Here is a 21,022-nt window from a genome sequence, read left to right on the forward strand (position 1 = left end):
AACGCTTAAACATAACATAATAGAAAATACCAATTTCAAGCAGATGTGCATCGGACTTGGCCGGATGCTGCTTGTGTTAAATATAGTAATTTCATTGAAAAACAAAGCCTCACTATATCGGCTGCTGGCCAATGCGGCCATTTCTGGGTCTCTAATGACCCCAAAGGTCACAGTGGGGAGGAAGTAAAAGCAGATCAGAGGGATCATGGGGCCCGCAGGCAGGACAGGCTCCATAAATCTACCTCACTCAGAGGAAACCATCTTTTATTCTCCCATTTCAATTAAACACAATCACAATCTGCACATTGTGCGCCTGAACACAGACAAGGGTCAGAATTCAGTAATGGGTTGAGAGTCAGGAACAAGAGGGGCTTTAATGGTGCCTAAATATTTTATGATGTTGATCATACTGATAATCTATAACCAATATATTGATTGATAAATAGTGCATTGATTTGAATATCATCCACTGACTTTGGACTTGATATAATACAGTGGACCAACACCAGCAAATAACATGGCACTCCAAACCATCACTGACAATCTGTAAATTTTGGATTTCATTTGGGAATCAAGGGAGCAGAGTCTGGAGGAAGAGTGGAGAAACACACAGTCCAAGCTGCTTGAGGTCTAGTGTGAAGTTTCTACAATCAGTGATGGTTTAGAGAGACATGTCTGTCATCTGCTGGTGTTGATCCACTGTGTTATACCAAGTCTAAAGTCAGTGCAGTGTTTTCCTGGAAAATCTTACAGCACTTAATGCTTCCCTCTGCTGACAACGTCAATGGTGATGTGGATTTCATTTTCCAGCAAGATTTGCCCACATTGCCAAAAGTACCAATTGGCCTTATATAATCTAGTTTTCTGAGATACTGATTTTTGGCGATAAGCCATAATCATCAATGATAAAATAAATAAACGCTTAAAAGAGATCACTCTGTGTGATACATCTATATAATATGAGTTTTACATTTTGAACGGAATTACTAAAATTAAGTAACTTTTCAATGATATTCAAATTTTTTGAGATGCCAGTTAATTTTTTTGTCAGATTAGGGTTCGGAAAACCAAGAAAATTATAGGTCTTGTAACACTTTGCAGGCTTCTAGATAACTGGCAATGGACCTTATTTATAGTCAGATTTAAAATATATATATATTTTTATTTAAGAACAGGTATTGTTTGTCTTTGTGGTGTTTATATAGTAAATGTAGCTTAATATTTGCTGGTAAAGTAAAATACTCGTTGTAAATGATTTGCTTAATTCTGAACAATTCAAGGTGAGTATCTGTCAGTAAATACTAATTGATAAATATGGCTTGTTAATGTAGTTAAACAGGATGCAGAGAATGTTTAAAGGTTTTAATCAACCATCCCTTAAGCTTTGCATTGGTTTGATTAGCGGTTCCAACGAACCAGCCTTGATGTAATTGAGCTGGATAATTTAGTTAGTTAACTAGCTTTTTGACAGAAGCCTTTATTTATTAAAAAAAAAAAAAATTGTGTGGTCATTTTAAGAACATGTATTGTTTGTCTTTATGGTTACTTACTTACTTACAGAAAGAAGGAAGCCATTATTTTCCTCAGCTCGTTTGCAATAGCTTTAAAACGGTTCAATCGTTTTTTGGTAGCATTAAGTTACATACAATATGTTGTGTTTTTATAATAAACATAGCTCAATATTCGCTGGTAAAGTCAAATACTCATTGTAAATTATTGAGTTGATGAGTGCAAATCCCACTGGCTAGCTAAACTCAGTCAGCTTAGCTTAGCTTAGTTAACTAAATGATATTCACCTAATTCTGAACAGTTGAAGGTGAGTATCTGTCAGTAAATAATAACTGATAAACATGGCTTTTTATATAGTTAAATTTACGAAATGCAGAGAATATGTAAATGTCTTCCCTTAAGTTTTGTATTGTTTAGCCAACAAACCGCTAATCAAACCAGCCTCGATGTAACTTAATTGAGTTGGCAAACTACTAGCTAGTTATAGCTAGCTAGCTTTCTGACAAAAGCCTTTATTTTTTCTTTTAAATCGGTTAATTTTTTTTTGGTAGCATAACATATAACGTGGTGTTTATATAGTAATGTTAAATGTAGCTCAATATCTACTAGTAAAGTAAAATACTAAAAAACTCATTGTAAATGATAATTATTCATGTTTTTAATGTTAAAATCGGACATAGCATTGAATTCGATTCAGTCAGCTTAGCTAACTAAATGGTATTCGCTTCTAAACATTTTAAGGTAAGTTATCTAGTTAGTTGTCAGTTAATTATAATTGATAAATATGGCTTGTTTATATAGTTAAATTTAGGAGATGCAGAAAATATGTAAATGTTTTTAATGAACCTTCCCTTAAGCTTTGCATTGTTTAGCAAACGAACTGCTAATCAAACCAGCCTGGATATTAGCTAACTAGCTAACTAGCTTTCTGACAGAAGCCTTTATATTTTCCCAGCTATTTGGCTGTCATTTTTAAGAGTTATTGTTTGTCTATGTGTTAAAGAAGGAAAGAAAAAAACAAAGAAAGTAAAAGGTATTTTTTCCCTCAGCTTGTTGGTAGTTGTTTTAAATTGGTTCAATCGTTTTTTGGTAGTGTTACATAAAATATGTGGTGTTTATATAGTAAATGTAGCTCAATATTCGTTAGTAAATATAATGTAATGTAATGCTAGTAAATTAGTTTTAATGTTAAAATCGGGCATAGCATTCAGTTAGTAAATTTACAGAATGCAGAGAAAGCACCCTTAAATATTGTCAAAGTTTACTATAATTCTACACATGCGCAAAAAAAGTGAATTTGCTCCATATGCAGAATTCACTGTGGCACTGGAATGAAACAGATCTTTGTCACACTCTAGTGGCTGAATACAAGAAAATACACATCTGTCCACATTTCTGTATTCTTTGAAACCTCATTTTTATTGTCTTAGACACGAACTATACAAATAAACAAAAGAAAAACACACAACATAATGTATGTTAAATTTAGCAGTGACCGTGTACCATACTGGGTAAACTGTCTAAGGTCTGGTTAAGGAGGAATAACGCAATTTATCTTCATGTATCAGAACATCAGAAAAGTGATGACTGGCTGTATTCCAAGCGCAACTTTTGTTTAAAACAAAGATCTTAGTACACCGTACTCCACACAACTTATTGTTGAACCCTTTAAACTTTTAGTCAAAATATCAGCATGGTAGCAGCTAGCCCTAGTCATATTTAAAAAAAAATCTTTATCTAGTACTAGTCAACGTTTTGAAAAAAAAAATTAAAAAAAGGTTTTAATTTTCAATGAACATCATACAAATAATAATTGCAAATAATGCCATATTTTGCTGCTAATGTTAAAATGTGTTTGAATATTTTAACTAAATATATATTTTTCCTCAAAAGACGAATACATTTTATATCTAATTTTAATTACAACACACGTGGCTATTTTTTCAACCCTGTCACACTATTCAATTGATCTCTATGAAAATAAGAGATCCGTTTGTGTGACATTTTCATTGTGTGTGTGTGTAGCCTGTTAGCTCATTAGCCTGTAGTTACTTTTGCGTGGTTGCGACAGTTCCAGCAGTAAAGCGATGACTGTAAAACGTATTTCTCGTTCATCTTATCAACGCGTCCAGCCAGACTCAATGATATCTTTTTACAAAGGAAAAGGACCAAAAAAAGAACTAACATTACTGGTTGCATATAAGTTATAATTTACAGGACAGTTAATGAAAATCGCACACAATATGATATGCTCAGTTAACAGGTAGTCTTATGACAAAGAGGTAATGTTACGTAAGGATGATATTGTGACAACTGAGTTGAGCAATGTTTCTGGTAAAACATAAACAGTGCAACCTTTGGTCAAAGTTGCAGCACATTTTAAGGAAATATACAATGTTGTGATGATGTGTGTTTGCTTGGATGTCTCTATGCATTATGATATAAGATTTGTGTAACATTTTTACAAGAACTTAAAGTGTGATATAAAATTTTAGGTTTCTTGCCATGGAAAATAATTTAATAGAAACCGGTAATGTAGATGAATTTGAGTGTGTCTTAGCTTTAGTCTGCTACTTAGGGCTGTGCAAAATTTGGTATCGATCCAATACCAAGTAAAATTCAAGGCCAGTATTGCCTATACGGATACCAATACCGATACTTTTTACTACTACCGTTTACTTGTGTAGGAGAGAGCAATGTATCGTACTTTATTAAGTAAATGCATCATCAGTATGCAAATTTGAGTGAAAACTTTCATCAACTGTCATGATTATTTAATTTTTTAGTTTTCATTTAATTAAGCATGTTTATGATGATAGTAGCACACGTGTCAAATACTTTTATTTAGTAACGCAGAGATGTTTATAGTAAGAATCATTGGGTCATAACCTGTAACCATGTGCTTAGTCTTAACGTAGGAATACTAATGTTGCTTTTTACAGTTAACATAAAAGGTTTATTCAGCCATATTCATATTGCAGGTTTGAGACATAGCTACGTCTTGTTGTAGGTGGCATGTCAATTTTCAGTTTCAGTGAAAAAAATCATTTATTTTGTTTTATTTCAACTGGCTAAATATATTCCCTATGTTAATTACAAAATACCCTATTTGTTAATCAGTCTGCTGAATACTGTGATGACCAATTACACTGAAAAATAACATTAGCCTATCTAACGCTGTAGATGACGTTCACTTCGCTATAAGCTACCTGGATATTGTTGCCCATGCTGAAAAGCATCTGTCTCAGTGCTGGGGGTCTGCTTTCCCTCTCTTTCTCTGAGGTCTGGTTGGGGTGTGCTTATATACATTTGTGGTGTTGCCAAAGTACCGAATTTGTTTCCTGCAAACATCACAGTATGCAGTGGTTTGGTTTTCAGCTCTAAAAGGCTCCAAACAGCACTTCTGTTCTGCTCTGCTATGATGCAGCCACAGCAGTGCGCTGCTTTTGTTGCAGTGAATGAGTGAGATCCGCCCACCCCTACTTTGCTGCTCGTCTCTACAGGAAGACACTGATGTTGTTTCGTTTCGCCTTTTCTGGTGGAGAACCGAAACCTATCTTCAGCAGATCTGCAGCACCGTGCCGTCAAATGTCTTGACCTGGGAGAAAGTATCTTCAGTAGCTGTTCGCAGCCTGCACAGCAACATCATCAACACCCAGCTGTTTTTCTTCAGATAAGAACAAACGTTGATTTCGACATTAACGGAGATCAGAAAGTGCTTCCGCCTTCTCCGCAGACATTTCTGTTTGATGGCTAGTCGAATGTTCTAAATTTTCTGGTTTCAGGTAAGTGGAGTGTCTCTGATTTGCTGTTTTTAAAAAGCTAACATAATAAGTAGTAATTTTATAATGTTATTATTGTTATTATTATTGCCTTGTTTGGATGGATAGGATGGCTGAAACACATCTGCTAAAGATAAAGCAGAGATAAACCGGTGCAGTTTTGAGTAAGTTAATTTAAAATCATTTTGCCATTGTTTAGTGTCACGTTGGCCATGAATCAAGTCGTTTCCTTTGAAACAACATCAGACCTGCCTCGAACTGAAGAGGACAAATAACACTTTACTTCAAGCAGTGAGTTAAATCACACTGCATCCCACTGTAGTAAATAAATCATATATGTGTCCCAATATAGAACAATTTGTCTCTATTTTCACTCAGGCTGGATGAAGTGTATGACTTCTGCTCGTTTACAGGATGGCTGAAGGAGGAAGTTTGCAGGTAGGCATCCTGTACTTGTGCACTATTGCATACAAGGTCTCTGTATTCTTTGCTTCATTATGCTAGTTGGTTTATGAAACAACCTTGAATGAACCCTGACTGGCAGAGGTAGTTTTGCTATGGCAAAATGTGATGGAAATAAGTATGTATATGATAAAGCAAAAATTAAAGTACTACCTTTCAGAATTAAATTGAATAACAAATATATGATGTAATTTGGAAACTAACCGCTGCTATGTTATGTGACTGTGCTGGTTGACACAATGATTACACTTGACACAATGACTTACACTCATAGCTCTCCTGAGCTTTTGCTATGCCTAGGTTTGACTGATGTCTGCCAAATGTAGAATGTCAAACCACCATATCCAATGTTCCCCCACACAGCAGGCCATGTTAAACTATTTTAAGTTTTATGAAAAAAAAAGTTTAGTTTGGAATATTTTTAGATAATGATAGCTTGTCATATGATTGTTGCTTTCCATTGATGTGTGCAATAAATATATTTTTGTTGGTTGTCTTACAGAGTAATGGAAAGGAAATGCCACACTCATCTGAACTTCCTGCAGAGATTAAGAACTGGGACAAAAACCATGTGAGAGAATGGATCCTCAGGTTAACAGATGTGGAAGATGAATGTGCCCAGATATTGTTCGACCAACATATTAATGGACATAGTCTTTTAATACTGAAGTATTCTCACCTTATAGATGCAGGCATTAAGCTGGGTCCAGCAACACTGATAATTCACAGGAGAGATGAACTTGTAAAATTAAAAGCTCAGCAGTTAAGCAGCCCGGAAAACCGGTCCAGCAAGTCTTGCAAGCCCTACCCTTTCAATCAGTTTCATGCTGCCTACAGATATAAAGAAAACAGTGTCCTTGATGTAACAGAAACAGGTGCTCTAGACCTCATAGAGCCATGCCATGAGTACAAAGCATTTATCAATGTACCAACAGAGGAAATGCTAAATAAGTTCACAGATGAAGTTATCAGATTTGCTGCTGCCTGCATGAACAGCCGTACTAATGGTACTATTCATTTTGGAGTTGGAGACAAACCAAACTTCAGTCATGGGCAAATCTTGGGTGCCAGCGTCAAAGATAGGGAAGCATTTGTTAAAGAATTGGCTGAAGTGATTGATTGCAAGTTTGAATACAAGCACATTGATGTGGCAAAAAAATGTATCAAACCTCCTAGATTTGTTGAGGTTCTTTTAGCTGATATGACCTTCTCAGGAAAGTATGTCATAGAAGTAGACATAGAGCCATCATTCATAGTTTGCAAAGACAATGTCTTTTACATTTATAGTGTAGACAAAAAGGAATATAAAAAACGATCTAAAGGCAATGAATTCAAGACCGATGAGAAGGCTGGTGGAAAGTTATTCTACATCCGAGACAGTAGCAGCAGCAGGAATCTTCTTGCACAGAACAAAGAGTTCTGCAAATTTGTTGAAAACATAGTGCATCTGAGCCAAATGAGAAAAGAAGCTGAGGAAAAGCACCTTACTGTGGTTAAAGAGAGTGTTCAGGGTTCTATGCTTTGTGAGATGATAACTGGAGGCTCTCTATCTTTGGACAAGTCTCACTTTGAACAATATGTGTTGGTCACCAACAAATCTCATCCAGTTCAGAAAGAATCACTTGCTTTTCTCCTGGACATGAACCTGACAGCTGTTCTAGACTTTGATCCAGAATCTGCAGAGACTGGATTGAATAAGTCATTTGAAGAGAGAAACATTAATGTTCATCTGCCTTCCCAGTATAAAATCACAGAGGCAGTGGAGGAAATTGCAAGTAAGCTAAAGTTAACCAGAACCACGAGCTGGGTTTTCTGCAATGGAGGAATAAACGAGGAAACACCCTCTGATGTGGATAATTGGTTAACAGAGAAAGGTTCCTCCATTCGGGATGTTGTGTCCTTCCTTTGCCGAAAAGATGTGTTACCTTGCAAGAAATTTCTCATCATATTCATGCTGTTGAGTGATGTTGCTGACAGTGATCCGATGCTTGAGACCTTCAGTATGTTTTTGCAGGAGTTGAAGGGGATAGACCAAATCTTATGCATCTGTGGTAATGAAAACTCATACACTTACTGGAGAGATCTCATTGAGGCACGGTATCATGTAGACATTTCTAGTAGATGCATCTATGAGCTCAGTTTTGCTGAAATGAATGGCACTGTCCTCAGTCTGTGGTCAGAAAATCGCAAATCAAGCCGTTTCCTTCCTGGTGGTGGGGGTAAAGTTCTGTTACCAAAAAAAGTAGAAGGCAGCTTGGGTACACTGAGTATTTTATGTGTAAACCAGTGTGAGGGAGGGAATGAGGACAAGTTGCAGCTAGAGGAAAGTTTTTATAAAGGAGGGAAAGTGTCCTGGTGGAACTTTTACTTCTCAGAGCAACCAGGATCAGTGCCTTTTATCAAACGAGACAAATTTGAACACATCACTAAAACCATTATTCCAGTAATGTGCTCTCTCAGTCAAGCTTGTGTTCGATTCAACATACTCCACACCCCTGGTTGTGGAGGAACGACTCTAGCCATGCATGTCTTGTGGACACTGAAAGAGAAATTTCGTTGTGCTGTACTGAAAGATAGAACAGTTGATGTCAGTGAGGTGGCCCAGCAGGTAGTTACCTTGTTGACACACGAGGCAACTGAACAGCAATCCCGGCTTCCTGTTTTACTGATGATAGATGACTTTGAAGACACTGATGCTGTGAATAATCTCCAGCAGCAAATTGAAGAAGAATGTCTAAAGAGAAATGTGACTTCCAAGTCACCGCAAGTCATTCTTCTGAACTGCATGAGGGCTGAATCAGAAGTACCAACTGAATCAACTGATGACACTGTTTTCATTGGTAACAAACTATCTGAGAAGGAACAGAGATTGTTTGAGAATAAGCTAGAGGAAATTGAAAAGATCTACAAAAATGCTGAAACATTCTATGGTTTCATGATCCTAAAGAAGGATTTTTCATTGGAGTACATTCAGGGTGTTGTGAAAAATACACTGAAGGGCTTCAATTTTAAGCATAAACATGCTCAACTCATTGCAGTCCTAGTGCTCTTAGATCGCTACTGTAGAACAGCAAGCTTGTCAGTCTCTGTGTGTGAAGAATATCTTGGTCTGTTAACAAAGGCAGATTCAAAATCATGCAAAGTAGAAGATGGATTTGGGAAGTTTTCCACACTTTTGACACGATGCACTGAACAGTCAAGCGTGGTATTTGAAGCTGTGCGAGTAATACATCCCAGTATGGCAGAGCATTGTTTGGAAGAACTCTCAGCTACTTTTAGGGTGTCCAAAGCTCAGATCACGGACTTCCTTCTCACAACAGACTTGTTTTATGACTGCATTCAGGGAAAGGAAAAACTTGTGCAAGATGTTCACAACATGTTAGTGAGGCGGAATTATTCGGCTGAGAATCTACAGGAAGACTGCAAGTTTTCACCTCTTATCCAAGCAATTGCAAAAGAGACACCTGGATTTGAGGAAAATGTTTTGCTCAATGCAGCAAAGCGCTTTGCGAAGGATGCAGTTATATCTCAGCTTCTTTCTAGATACCACTACTTGAGGAAGAAGGACTTTAGAGAGGCAAAGGACTGGGCAAAAAAGGCAAGAGAAATCCAGAGGGATAACTCCTACATTTGCGATACATCTGCACAGGTGATCAAGCATGAGCTTAAAGATGCCATCAGCAGTGGCCGAGACAATCCTGTAAAACCAGACAGGTTAAAACAGTATCTTGAAATGGCTCTCTCTGCAACAGAGGCTTTCAAAGAGACCCAAGAAATTGCAAGAAAAGAAGTTCTTGTTCGGTATCAGGGAAAAAAAGATTTTAGCCCATACAATACTGCTGGTCGTCTTGGTGAGATTCAGATTGCCATTACAGTGATTGAAATACTGGAAAGAATCCCAGTTTTTTCCAAAGATGAACTTCGACACCGTATCCTTACTCAAGTTCTCTCAGGCAAGATGAAAATACAGGATGTGGCAACAAATGATCCAAAGAAACAAAAGCATGCATCATATTACCATTTTCTGCAGGAATTTGCAGATTTCCTTTACAATCTCAAAGACAACATGAAAAAGCACTTTGATTTCCTTGACAATTATTTTGTCAACTTGGGCTCATTTTATTCCCAGAAAGATAGTCGAGAGTTAAGGACACGGCAGGAGGTCGCAAGGTGCTTTCGTCAATATGCCAATCTGTTTTGCAGTTCAGATGCAAAGGAACTGTCGAAGAACAGGATGTTGAGCGACATGCTCAAGGTTGACAAAGCACGTCAATATCTGGAGAAGAACAGGGCTGATTCATACAGTGGCCTGCTGGAATGTCTTTCTAGTAAAACCTCTGGAGAAAACATTGAACAGATTGTCCGAAACTATTCTTTTATATTAAACAACACCAGCAAAAAAGATGATGGACACTTCAAAGGCACTGTAAACTTCATCTATGCAAATATTGTGCTCAGTCAGATTAAACCTGAATCACAGTCCTTGTGGGCCTACATGAAGATTCTTAACCTATTGTGTGACTCACTTAAACGTCCCATTCCCCTCAATGAAAGCTTGCCATTGCATTTCATTGCAGTGGTGATGCTTTGGCCAGAGAGTATCTCTGTTTTGTCAGGTGGGGATTTGAGCGATAAGTTGGGAAGTCATGTGTCACAGCTGAGAAATTCTTTCTCAAATGAGATGAAGCCAGTGTTGAATGGCAAGAGAGCAGTTGTTCATTTCTACTTGGGAAAGAAGACAGGTTATCAACGCCTGATCACTCAAAAGGAAATTGACAAATGTGTGGAATTAGAACAGAGCATGCAAAATGGAAATATGTGGAAGAACGAGAAAGTCCGAAGTATCCTCCGCAAAGTTACTGGAACAGTTAATAGATGCGGCATTGTGGCCGATACTTCAAATGATCATTTGAAAGTTCAAGTTTTTCCAATGTTCAGAAGTCCACTGTGTGGCGATTTGGGAGCCAAGGTGTCCTTCTTTGTTGGATTCACCATGAATGGCCCAGTTGCGCTTGGCATACAGCCAGAGTCATAACTTTTCTAATGGTCTGACCAATTGCACTTTTCCCCTTTCACCAGGCCTTTGACAGATTATTCAGTATGCTACTCTGTCACTGAACCTGCAGACTTGTGCACAGTTGGTTAATATTAAGTAACCTAGAAAATTTTAACTATTGAAGAAAGAATTACATATAAATGATTGTACTTCTAACTAAAGACAGTGTATATTTTGTATGTAGTGTACACATGAATACTTTGTGTTTTTTATACTTTTTACCAAATTCAATATGTTTTTTTTTCTTGGCACCATCATCTACTGTAATTAGTAAAGCAAGACCTATTGTGAAATGAAAGAGCTTACAGAGGTACACTGATCATATATATATTTTTGTCATGGTGTTGTAAATGTACTGTTTTTATACCAAGATTTGATTTTTTAAAAGTTTTTGATATCTAATATATAATGTACCCAAACCTGTTCTTGCTGTTTGAACATTGATCCTGTTTATGTTTTTCTTTTGGAAAGATTTTATTCAAGGCTCTTTTTCTGTGTTATATCATATCTTAAATTAATGTGGCAGACCAAAATATCTATAGTGTAGTACACAACCACAATTTAAAAAAACTTGCACGCACTTAATTTAACCACGAGATAACATAGATCACGTGTCAGATACTTTTCTTATAAGAACAGTTAATGTGTAAATGTCCAGGAAGTGACGAGACTAATGGCTGGGTTCTGGGAAAGAAGTGATGTCCCAAACGTTGTTCTTGATAAAGGATTCTAGCTGTATAAGGGCCATTCCACCGAATGGATGCCATTTACTTGTAACTGAAGTATATTTTCAGCTTATATACTCTATTTTTCTTCACTAATATATGTAACCATTCTTCTATAAAGACTCCTCCTATGGATGTCACTATGTCTAGAGTATGTATAAATGTTTTCAGATGTATACCATAACACCCTATATAAGCAGGTCCACAAGCTTGGGGGAGGGGGGGGGAGCAGATATTGTCTTATTCTTTGTAATAAATAATTGTATTACACCTAAGGCAGTGTCTACGGCGTCTTCTTCCTCTTCTTCAAGCATCTATACGACATAACTCTTCCAAATTAAGCTTATTTTTTATATATTTTTTTCAACTCTGAATTTAATAATAATGATGAGTATATTATATCTGTGTGCTCTGAGAGGCCTTCAGGGGTAAAATGGTCAGCTACAAATTTAGGATTATTTGCAATGAAATAGCTAATGCATTTATGTCCTCCTGAATACACAGAACAAACTGAGCATTCCTCCCTACCTGGAGCCTCCACATGCAGGTGTGGTAAGGTGACCTCTGAGGTAAACTAGCATTTATGTAGTTTAATAGCATTTCAGCCAATCACAGAAAACAACGGTGTAAAAAACAGTTGTGTGTCAGCATCCAGGCACACCCTTTATATTTCTAATAAAGTGTCAGTTCTATTGTATATAATTTTTTTTATATTTTAAAATATAATCGCATTTTAGCAGCATTACACAGGACACTGTATAGACTGTATAAAACAGCTAGGTGCACCCTTTATATTCAGGATACCGTGGCAATTCTTTCACTCTGTGGTCTGGCAGAACTGTCCTGATTTTGTAAGTGTTAGAACTCCTTTTACTTATTTTATTTAATAATTGGATATAATTCAGAATTTATTGTTATACATTTCAGTGATTTTAGACTGTATAATTTATCATAGTGACTTTTGACTTAAAAAGAAAAATGAATTTCAATACAAGAAAACAAAAGGAAGAACTGTCAATGTGTGGTCTTTAAAACAAACATGTGACAAAAGTATTTTTTTTTAATTATAATTGCCAAAACAATTTAACAAATTTCCTCCTTATTTTCTCAAAACTAAGCCCAGTTTATTTGCTACTTTTATTTATTTATTTATTTATTATTATTATTATTGGAAAGTGTGGACCTTGTAAGAAAAAGATTTTAATTTTCAATGAACATCATACAAATAATAATTGCAAATAATGCCACATTTTGCTGCTAATGTTAAAATGTGTTTGAATATTTTAACTAAATATATATTTTTCCTCGAAAGACAAATACATTTTATATCTAATTTTAATTACAACACACGTGGCTATTTTTTCAACACTGTCACACTATAAAAATAAGAGATCAGTTTCTGTGACATTTTCATTGTGTGTGTGTGTGTGTGTGTGTGTGTGTGTGTGTGTGTGTGTGTGTGTGTGTGTTTGTCTTATCAACGCGTCCAGACTCAATTATTATTGAGTCTGGCTGGACACGTTGATAAGACATATTTTTATTAAGGAAAATTACCAAAAAAAGAACTGACATCACTGGTTGCACAATATAGCTAATATGCTCTGTTAACAGGTAGTCTCATGACAAAGAGGTAATGTTACGTAACGATGAGATTGTGACAACTTTAAGCAATGTTGCTGGTAAAACATAAACTGATTGGGCATAAAAAAGGCCATTGCAAATTTCATATTTCTTTATTTGTGGATTTCATGCATCTGTTTGAATGCATGCGACTGAGTGAATACAGCTGTTCAGCCCAAGGTGTGTTAAAAACTGTTTCTTTAGTATGGTGTTCTGTCGAATTTTCCTACCCATCGATACATGCTTCCCAAAGGTACTGCGCATGCGCCGACCTACACAATTTAATTATTTCTCGTGTTTTATGTATAATTAATCTGGTTAGGGGCGTTTATGTGCATTAAACAACCTGGACGCACTGTCATTGCACAAAAGTGTAAATGGAAACTAAAAATTACACATATTATCATAGATAAATACAAAAGCAGTTTGTAATGAGCTATATTTACTATAACTTTGCCATGGTACAATGAATTATGCAATCCAAATCTAATAACGTACATCTACTGCAATATCACTGGGTACATGCCCTAAAATAGTGCTTCTTTTGTATTTTTACAGTTAAATATACATTGGGGCAGCACGGTTCGACAAGGTAGGAGAATTCGACAGAACACCGGCCCTGTTTCTCCACTCCAGCCCCGCCCGTCCTCTCATCAACAGACTTTTGGAAGAAACCAAAGTCACTGGAAAAGAGGGGGAGATCTGAGATTTTGAGGCATGATATTTAATATAATTGAAATAATATATTTCACCGTTCCTATTAAATTATGATTATTTACATTTATAACACACGTTTTAATACTATATAATATATAATTAATTTATTAAAACAAATTAAAAACCTTTCGGGCAACAAAAAACCCCGAACCTAGTTTTGAATGGTCGTGGCTTCACTGATTCAATCGGTAACAACAAGATAGACGCCCTTTTTCCCGGGAGCTGCATGGAGTCTGCAGGGAGTCTAAAGTCTCGCTGTGATTTATGGGGAACAGTTACACATATTGGGCGAAATAATCCAGTATTTCTTCACTCTGGTGCTGAAGGTCCGCTGCGCTGCTCTTTAATGTGTTTCCCATTTACTCTGTTTTTATTAAAAGCCCCTCAGTCTTAAAACAGCGGCACTAAAACAGGCGGAGCGGTGGGCCTACAGCACCAGTAGTGATTACCCTGCTGTAGAGTAGCGCGGAGGAGCTCTATTAGTCCCGGTGAGTAATTTAGTTAGCTGACTGTTTCAGCTCTCGGTGAAACGCGGTTTTATGATACTAAGCTACCGCGTGGTAAGACTATTTTTAAAGCGTGTTAATGGCGAATAACGCTGTAAGATAGCTAACGTTAGCGAGCTAGCGAATGGAGGATGGCTGGCTAAGCTAATTAGCTACAGTTAGCTCGATTACCTGCAGCAGCACCTGCTCGTTCAGAAACAAAACACCCAGCGATGTTTAAGAGCTTCTCTCCCAGCATATGGTGTGTTTTTTAAAAAATAGGATTTTGTTTTTAAACTACGCTGTAGTTCAGTCTTATTATGATACTAAGCTACCGCGTGGTAAGACTATTTAAAGCGTGTTAATGGCGAATAACGCTGTAAGATAGCTAACGTTAGCGAGCTAGCGAGTGGAGGATGGCTGGCTAAGCTAATTAGCTACAGTTAGCTCAATCGACTCGCTAGCTCGCTAACGTTAGCTATCTTACAGCGTTATACCTGCAGCAGCACCTGCACGTTCAGAAACAAAACACCCAGCGCTGTTTAAGAGCTGATTCAATCGCTTCTCTCGTAGTTCAGTAATAAGAACGCGTTTCACCGAAACAGCCAGTTAGCTAACGGTAGTTAAAATACCTAACAGGACTGAAAGAGCTCCTCTCGGTACTCCGGTTTAATCCGGCAGCGTTTTTGTAGATGGTTAACTTCTGAATCTTATTAAAGTATGAAAGATTAAAGTATTTTAAGATTTAAGTATGGTAAATCTGGCTAATGTTAAAAAGTCAACTGGCTTTTTACCAAAACACTTTTAGTTAATTTACATTAAATGAATTTTAGCAGTGTGTTCCCACAAGACGAAAAAAAATAAAATAAAAAAGAGGGGAGGGCGGATCCGAAAAAATTAGCGCCGGTCTGCGCATGCGCGAATTTTTAAATTTCGCGCATGCGCAGATCGCCGAAAAATTAGCGGCGGTCTGCGCATGCGCGAATTTTTAAATTTCGCGCATGCGCAGATCGCCGACAAAATTAGCGCCGATCTGCGCATGCGCGAATTTTTAAATTTCGCGCATGCGCAGATCGCCGAAAAATTAGCGGCGGTCTGCGCATGCGCGAATTTTTAAATTTCGCGCATGCGCAGATCGCCGACAAAATTAGCGCCGATCTGCGCATGCGCGAATTTTTAAATTTCGCGCATGCGCAGATCGCCGAAAAATTAGCGGCGGTCTGCGCATGCGCGAATTTTTAAATTTCGCGCATGCGCAGATCGCAGACAAAATTAGCGCCGATCTGCGCATGCGCGAATTTTTAAATTTCGCGCATGCGCAGATCGCCGAAAAATTAGCGGCGGTCTGCGCATGCGCGAATTTTTAAATTTCGCGCATGCGCAGATCGCCGAAAAATTAGCGGCGGTCTGCGCATGCGCGAATTTTTAAATTTCGCGCATGCGCAGATCGCCGACAAAATTAGCGCCGATCTGCGCATGCGCGAATTTTTAAATTTCGCGCATGCGCAGATCGCCGAAAAATTAGCGGCGATCTGCGCATGCGCGAATTTTTAAATTTCGCGCATGCGCAGATCGCCGAAAAATTAGCGGCGGTCTGCGCATGCGCGAATTTTTTTTTTTTTTTTTTAAATTTCGCGCATGCGCAGAACGCCGACAAAATTAGCGCCGATCTGCGCATGCGCGAATTTTTAAATTTCGCGCATGCGCAGATCGCCGAAAAATTAGCGGCGGTCTGAGCATGCCGCGTGAATCCACTGTTAGCAAGTTAGTAAGTTAGCGTTAAAGAACAAGTGAAAAAGACACACTCTTGTTTTTTTTTTTTTATCCTCACAGTTTCTGTCAGAAAACACTGAAAGAAAACTCCTCTGTCTCTGTTTATACATCGATGGTTTGGGTTTAAAGCTGGGTTTGTTGTGCTGGATATTTGGTTAGGAGCAGGAGATTTTATAAGATGTGTGGCTGTATAATTGTGAACTGAGATCTCGGTCTAATTGTGAACTGAGATCACCCGCTGCTAACCAGTGACTTTAAAAACCAAATAAACACAGCTATTACTGGACTTGATGGGTTTAAAAAATTAGTTAATTAATTTTAAAAGACTAGGCTACTAATGTTGGCCCTGCTGAGTTCATCTGATCATCCAGTAATAAACATTACCTATGCTGGTCAAATGCTATTTAAAGAGCTAACCTCCCAGGGTGTGTTTGTTGTAATTTTAGAAAAGTTGCTGTATTTGACTCACTGTCTTAGACTTTAAACATGTTACTAAAAATTAACACTGGACCGTGTTTTTAAATACTTACTGAATGTCCTGAACATTTTCTTGCAGGCCTGTGTGTTTTAAAAAATATATATTTTATTTAGTCTATTTTATGTCTGTTAGTTTTATTTATATAAAGTAGACCTGTAGATATACTTTATTGGATAAACTGATACAGCACTACAGTAACTGTTGTGTTTCTGCTCTGTAAAATCAGGCAATATTTTGGCAATGGGGAAAAAAGGAACACATCCAAGTTGTCCCTTATGTTTTTTACACTCTGTAGGTACTTATATATATATTTTTATTGAACGTGGCAGCGTGACGACAATCACAAGTATTGCATATGTTGGGATAAATTTCAGCCAATTTAACTTTACTATAATGTGCTCTGTGTACTCTGCAGGTACTTCTAAGGCAGCTAGTCAAAGGCGTGATTGAGGTCCATGCCAGAGGGGTTCTGCACTGTGACCTCAAGCCATAGAACATCCTGGTTCAGATGTACAGAATGATGTTCAGAAACCACGCCTTCATCTTCTGTTCTTCTGGTATGGGTTTTCAGTGAACAGTACAGGCAGAGAACTGTCTTCTTTGTAGAAGCTACCATTACAGCATCCAGGCACACCCTTTATATTTCTAATAAAGTGTCAAATAATTGTCAGTGTCATATCATTTTTTTATATATTTAAAATATAATAGCAGTACACAGGACACAAAACAGCTAGCTTTATATTCAGAATGCAGTGGCAAATCTTTCACTCTGTGGTCTGGCAGAACTGTCCTGATTTTGTAAGTTTTAGAAATCCTTTTATTTCATAATTGGATTGTATTCAGAATTTATTGTTATACATTTCAGTGACTTTTAGACTATATAATTTAGAATATATATAATTTATGAATGTCAATATCTAACTAATATCTTGCACAGTAAAGAAGCAACAAAACTTTCAGGTCGGTTTATTTCTAGGGCAAACAGATTTAGGTTGCAAATCTATCACAGGTGGCCCTTAAAAAAGAATGGAAAAAAACAACTGTACAGCTGTTATGATAAAAGAAAATAAATGTATAAATACAGATATGAGCAATACATGACAAAACAAAGTTATAACACACAAAGAGAACAACTGGAATACTTTTCGTGGCCCCATGTTTCCACAGATTATCGAGAGACCCATTGATGAACTAAATTAAAGCTAATTCTTGCCGTGTTGAACCTCATAACAGACTCCATTCTTTATATTTAATTTTTATTTTATTTTAGTATTTTTTTTAAGTTGGCCCCAATTCAAACACTATTAAAGAGTCTTGCGTGGCCCACACTCTGAATCAGTTCACGACAAAGAAAAGACGAATACTACCAAGGCACGCACACAGTGTATAGTGTACCTTTGCTAAAGCCACATGCCTGATGTAGTATTGATGTAGTATTACATGGTGGAAACTCAAGATCTCAAGTTTTCTCATGGTCTCATTTATAGAGAAACGGATAAAAGTGTGAAAGTTTGGTCGTCTCTTTAAGCCCTGTGTAGATTTTTGTAGTCGGCTGCCTCCTCTCATTAGAGGAGGAAAACAATAATACTGTATTTACAGACTGACCACTGACCACTACTGGAAGAGGCAGGTTCTCTAAAACGACAAGGCCAGTCACCGCAGCGCAAGATGGTCCAAAGTTCCAAAACATGCAGGCTATTTTGCTAACGTGCAAAAGAGTGCAAAACACACGTTTTAATTTTTTTTTTTTTTATCTTCTCAGTGACGTCTGCAAAGCAATGACTGAAGTTTATGTACAAAAAACCTCCGACAGCCGAAATCTGCAGAAAGGTGACTGGTTCAGTCATTTGACAATGTGACTTTTTTGCTATTACTTTGTGGTTATTTTACTTAACGAGCCAATTTTTTAAGGATTTTAAAAAAATTCACAGATCTGCAGACAGAAGAGCTGCATCTACAGCACTGTTACTCTTTTCTTGTTTCAGTCAGAGCACACGCTCATAACCGACAGCCGGAGTAATCAAACCATACTATGAGTAAAGAAGATGTAAGGCATGGTAGAGTGTGAAGTTGTCATCACTGTGGGATAATTCTTATTATATAATTAATTAGTGTTCCAGACTTGGCTTTTCAGCCATTAGTGGACTCATCATGATTCAGCGATTGTAAAAAATGAAAGCAAAAAAGATTCATTCAGTGTTTCAGAACCCACAGCATACTGCTTATTCATGCTTCCTTTATATAAATCTGATTTGATTTGATTTATCTCATTGAAAACTTTTTTTTTTTTTTTAATCCCACGCTTCTGCTTTACTTCCGTACTGAGAGCAATTTACAGATTTCAGATTGTCATCATGTTCAAAACTAATGGGGCTTATTATAAACACCTGTTTATAAAACAAACAGTCCATCCAGGATTTTGCAGTGTTCCTTTCACCAAAGATTGTATACATGATTTATTTTACAGTACTAAGATAGTTTCCATTGTCAAAAACATTTTTAATACGTACTTGATTTGTATTTTTCAACCTACTGTGTCGAGGAAATGAAAAGAAAAGCCCTGTGGAATTTTCTATGCAATTAAATGGTTTAGGTTTGACTATTAGCTTTAATTTTGTGTGTGTGAAGTTTTAATGCTATTCAACTGAATTTATTAGTTGTAAAAAGAATGATCAGAAATGATTACAATTTCCCCAAACCCTAAAACATTTATTGCAGAAGATTTGGGCTGGATTGTATGAATAGTTTGAATTTGGTGAACAGAAATGCTAAATCCTGGGGTGACTGAGGAACATACTTCAATTAATAGTTAGTACTTGATCTCTCACGTGACTGCGTGCCACCACATCTGGGCATAATTTACTGTGAATATGCAAAAACTATTTGACACTTTTATAAAACAAAGTCTTTTGAAACAATAATACAACCTTCAATGATGAACATAAAACATAACATTTAAAGATATAACTTCTCCACAATATTTTCTGTGTTGTAAGGTGTGCAGATCTGGTGGCAGGTCATTCTAATACAAATGGAAATAAAGTTTTATATTTAGTTCTATTTTTTTGGTTGCCATTTTAGATTTACCTTAAAACAACTCTGTCCTCTCCTGTTTGAATCACATTTAAAATCACTCGGCCAGCCAAATGATCCTCTACCACTAAATGAATTTCAAGTGAGTTTCAAGTGACCTTATTGGACCTTCACAACTGTGCCCCGTTTAAAACGTCCCGAATGGTCTTGTAAAACTTCATTAAGCAACGAACAAACATTGTAAGTATTGCAAACACTATAGGTTTGAAAAAGACCACATTATTCATTTTAAATATCAAGTCTTAAATCATTTCTTCAGAGAAGAAGGAAGTCTACGCTTAAAAAAAAAGTGATGTCAGTCAAAGGAAGATCTGATCTCTAACACACTGGAAATCAAAAGCACATCATCTTCTCAGTTCAATCCTTCTTTACATTCAGAAAGGAAATAAACGGAAAAACGTGAAAATAAAAATGGCTAAAACGGGCAAAATGTCTTTTCTGGAAATATCCAAAAAGACAATGTGAGAGGAAAGAGAATAAAGAGGAACAAAGAGGTCTGAAGGAGGCACAACTAAGTTCCCATTGGTGACAGCAGGGTACTGATGAACACATCCACTCTGCAGGGTTAACTGTAGGACGACACGTCAGAGGAGCTGCTGCTGTTGCTGTTGGTGGTGGTGGTTTGCGCTCTTTTTATGTACAGGTTCAGCAGCTTCATCTGAAGAGAAAACATACAACATTGCTGTGAGTACACCTTCAGTACTGCTGTACATGGCCAGAGTGATGATGATCAAGACTGAACATTAACAGACAGAAAAAAGCAACTTGACTTTAAAAAAAGCAAAGCTGCTCCACTAAAATATAGTAATCGGGTGTTTCCAATTAAGCCTTGGATTATTCATATTTTTTGGGAGGGAAGAGGTGAAATGGGACTGGGCTAAAGAGGAGAATAGAACTCTACCATAGCCTCTACCATAATAATCTAATAAATATTATAACATATCTTCCAAACTTTAAGAGGATATCTAATTCCACCAACATAACACAAAAACAGTGAATGTGAAAAAGTTACATTTATCAAATAATCTTTCAGACACCTTTAATAATTTATTTTATTTTTTAGATTATTTTTTTTTCCAGATGGTTAAAATCATTTAATAGAAAATATTTTCCCCCAACCTATTTTACAAAATGAAAGATATGAATAAATAAGGCTATAATAAAGAGAAAGAAGACATACCTTGCTGCCTGTCAGCTGCGCCAGGTGAGGTTTGAGTTCCTCACCAATCACAGAGTAGATGGCTACTAGGCAGAACACACTGGCCTTGCGAACGCTGCTCTCAGTGTTGTCGTAGCCCTGAAGACAGTGAGAACGCAGGAGT

At 37.0% G+C, this 21,022-nt stretch overlaps 2 protein-coding genes across 26 annotated transcripts in view; one reads left to right on the forward strand and one right to left on the reverse strand.

Moving 5' to 3' along the window:
* The first annotated feature begins 5,042 nt into the window (after positions 1-5,042).
* LOC111194939 (sterile alpha motif domain-containing protein 9) lies at positions 5,043-11,778 on the forward strand. The gene is made up of 4 exons (XM_022680552.2): positions 5,043-5,294; positions 5,491-5,582; positions 5,670-5,729; positions 6,256-11,778. Exons 3-4 carry the CDS (start codon positions 5,706-5,708, stop codon positions 10,786-10,788), a joined length of 4,557 nt encoding a protein of 1,518 aa, XP_022536273.2. The 5' UTR covers positions 5,043-5,294; positions 5,491-5,582; positions 5,670-5,705; the 3' UTR covers positions 10,789-11,778.
* Positions 11,779-17,558: 5,780 nt separating this feature from the next.
* Positions 17,559-21,022, reverse strand: part of clasp1a (cytoplasmic linker associated protein 1a) — a 79,468-nt gene continuing 76,004 nt past the window's right edge. For all 25 annotated transcript variants that reach the window (XM_049484647.1, XM_049484646.1, XM_049484648.1 and 22 more), the window contains 2 exons: positions 20,881-20,997; positions 17,559-20,358 (listed from right to left, as the gene is read on the reverse strand). In XM_049484647.1, the coding sequence (XP_049340604.1) occupies positions 20,266-20,358; positions 20,881-20,997 (210 nt within the window). In that variant the 3' untranslated portion in view covers positions 17,559-20,265. The remainder of the gene's footprint in view (positions 20,359-20,880; positions 20,998-21,022) is intronic.

Source organism: Astyanax mexicanus, chromosome 11 (assembly GCF_023375975.1).
Source record: "Astyanax mexicanus isolate ESR-SI-001 chromosome 11, AstMex3_surface, whole genome shotgun sequence".
Taxonomy (NCBI): Eukaryota; Metazoa; Chordata; class Actinopteri; order Characiformes; family Acestrorhamphidae; genus Astyanax; species Astyanax mexicanus.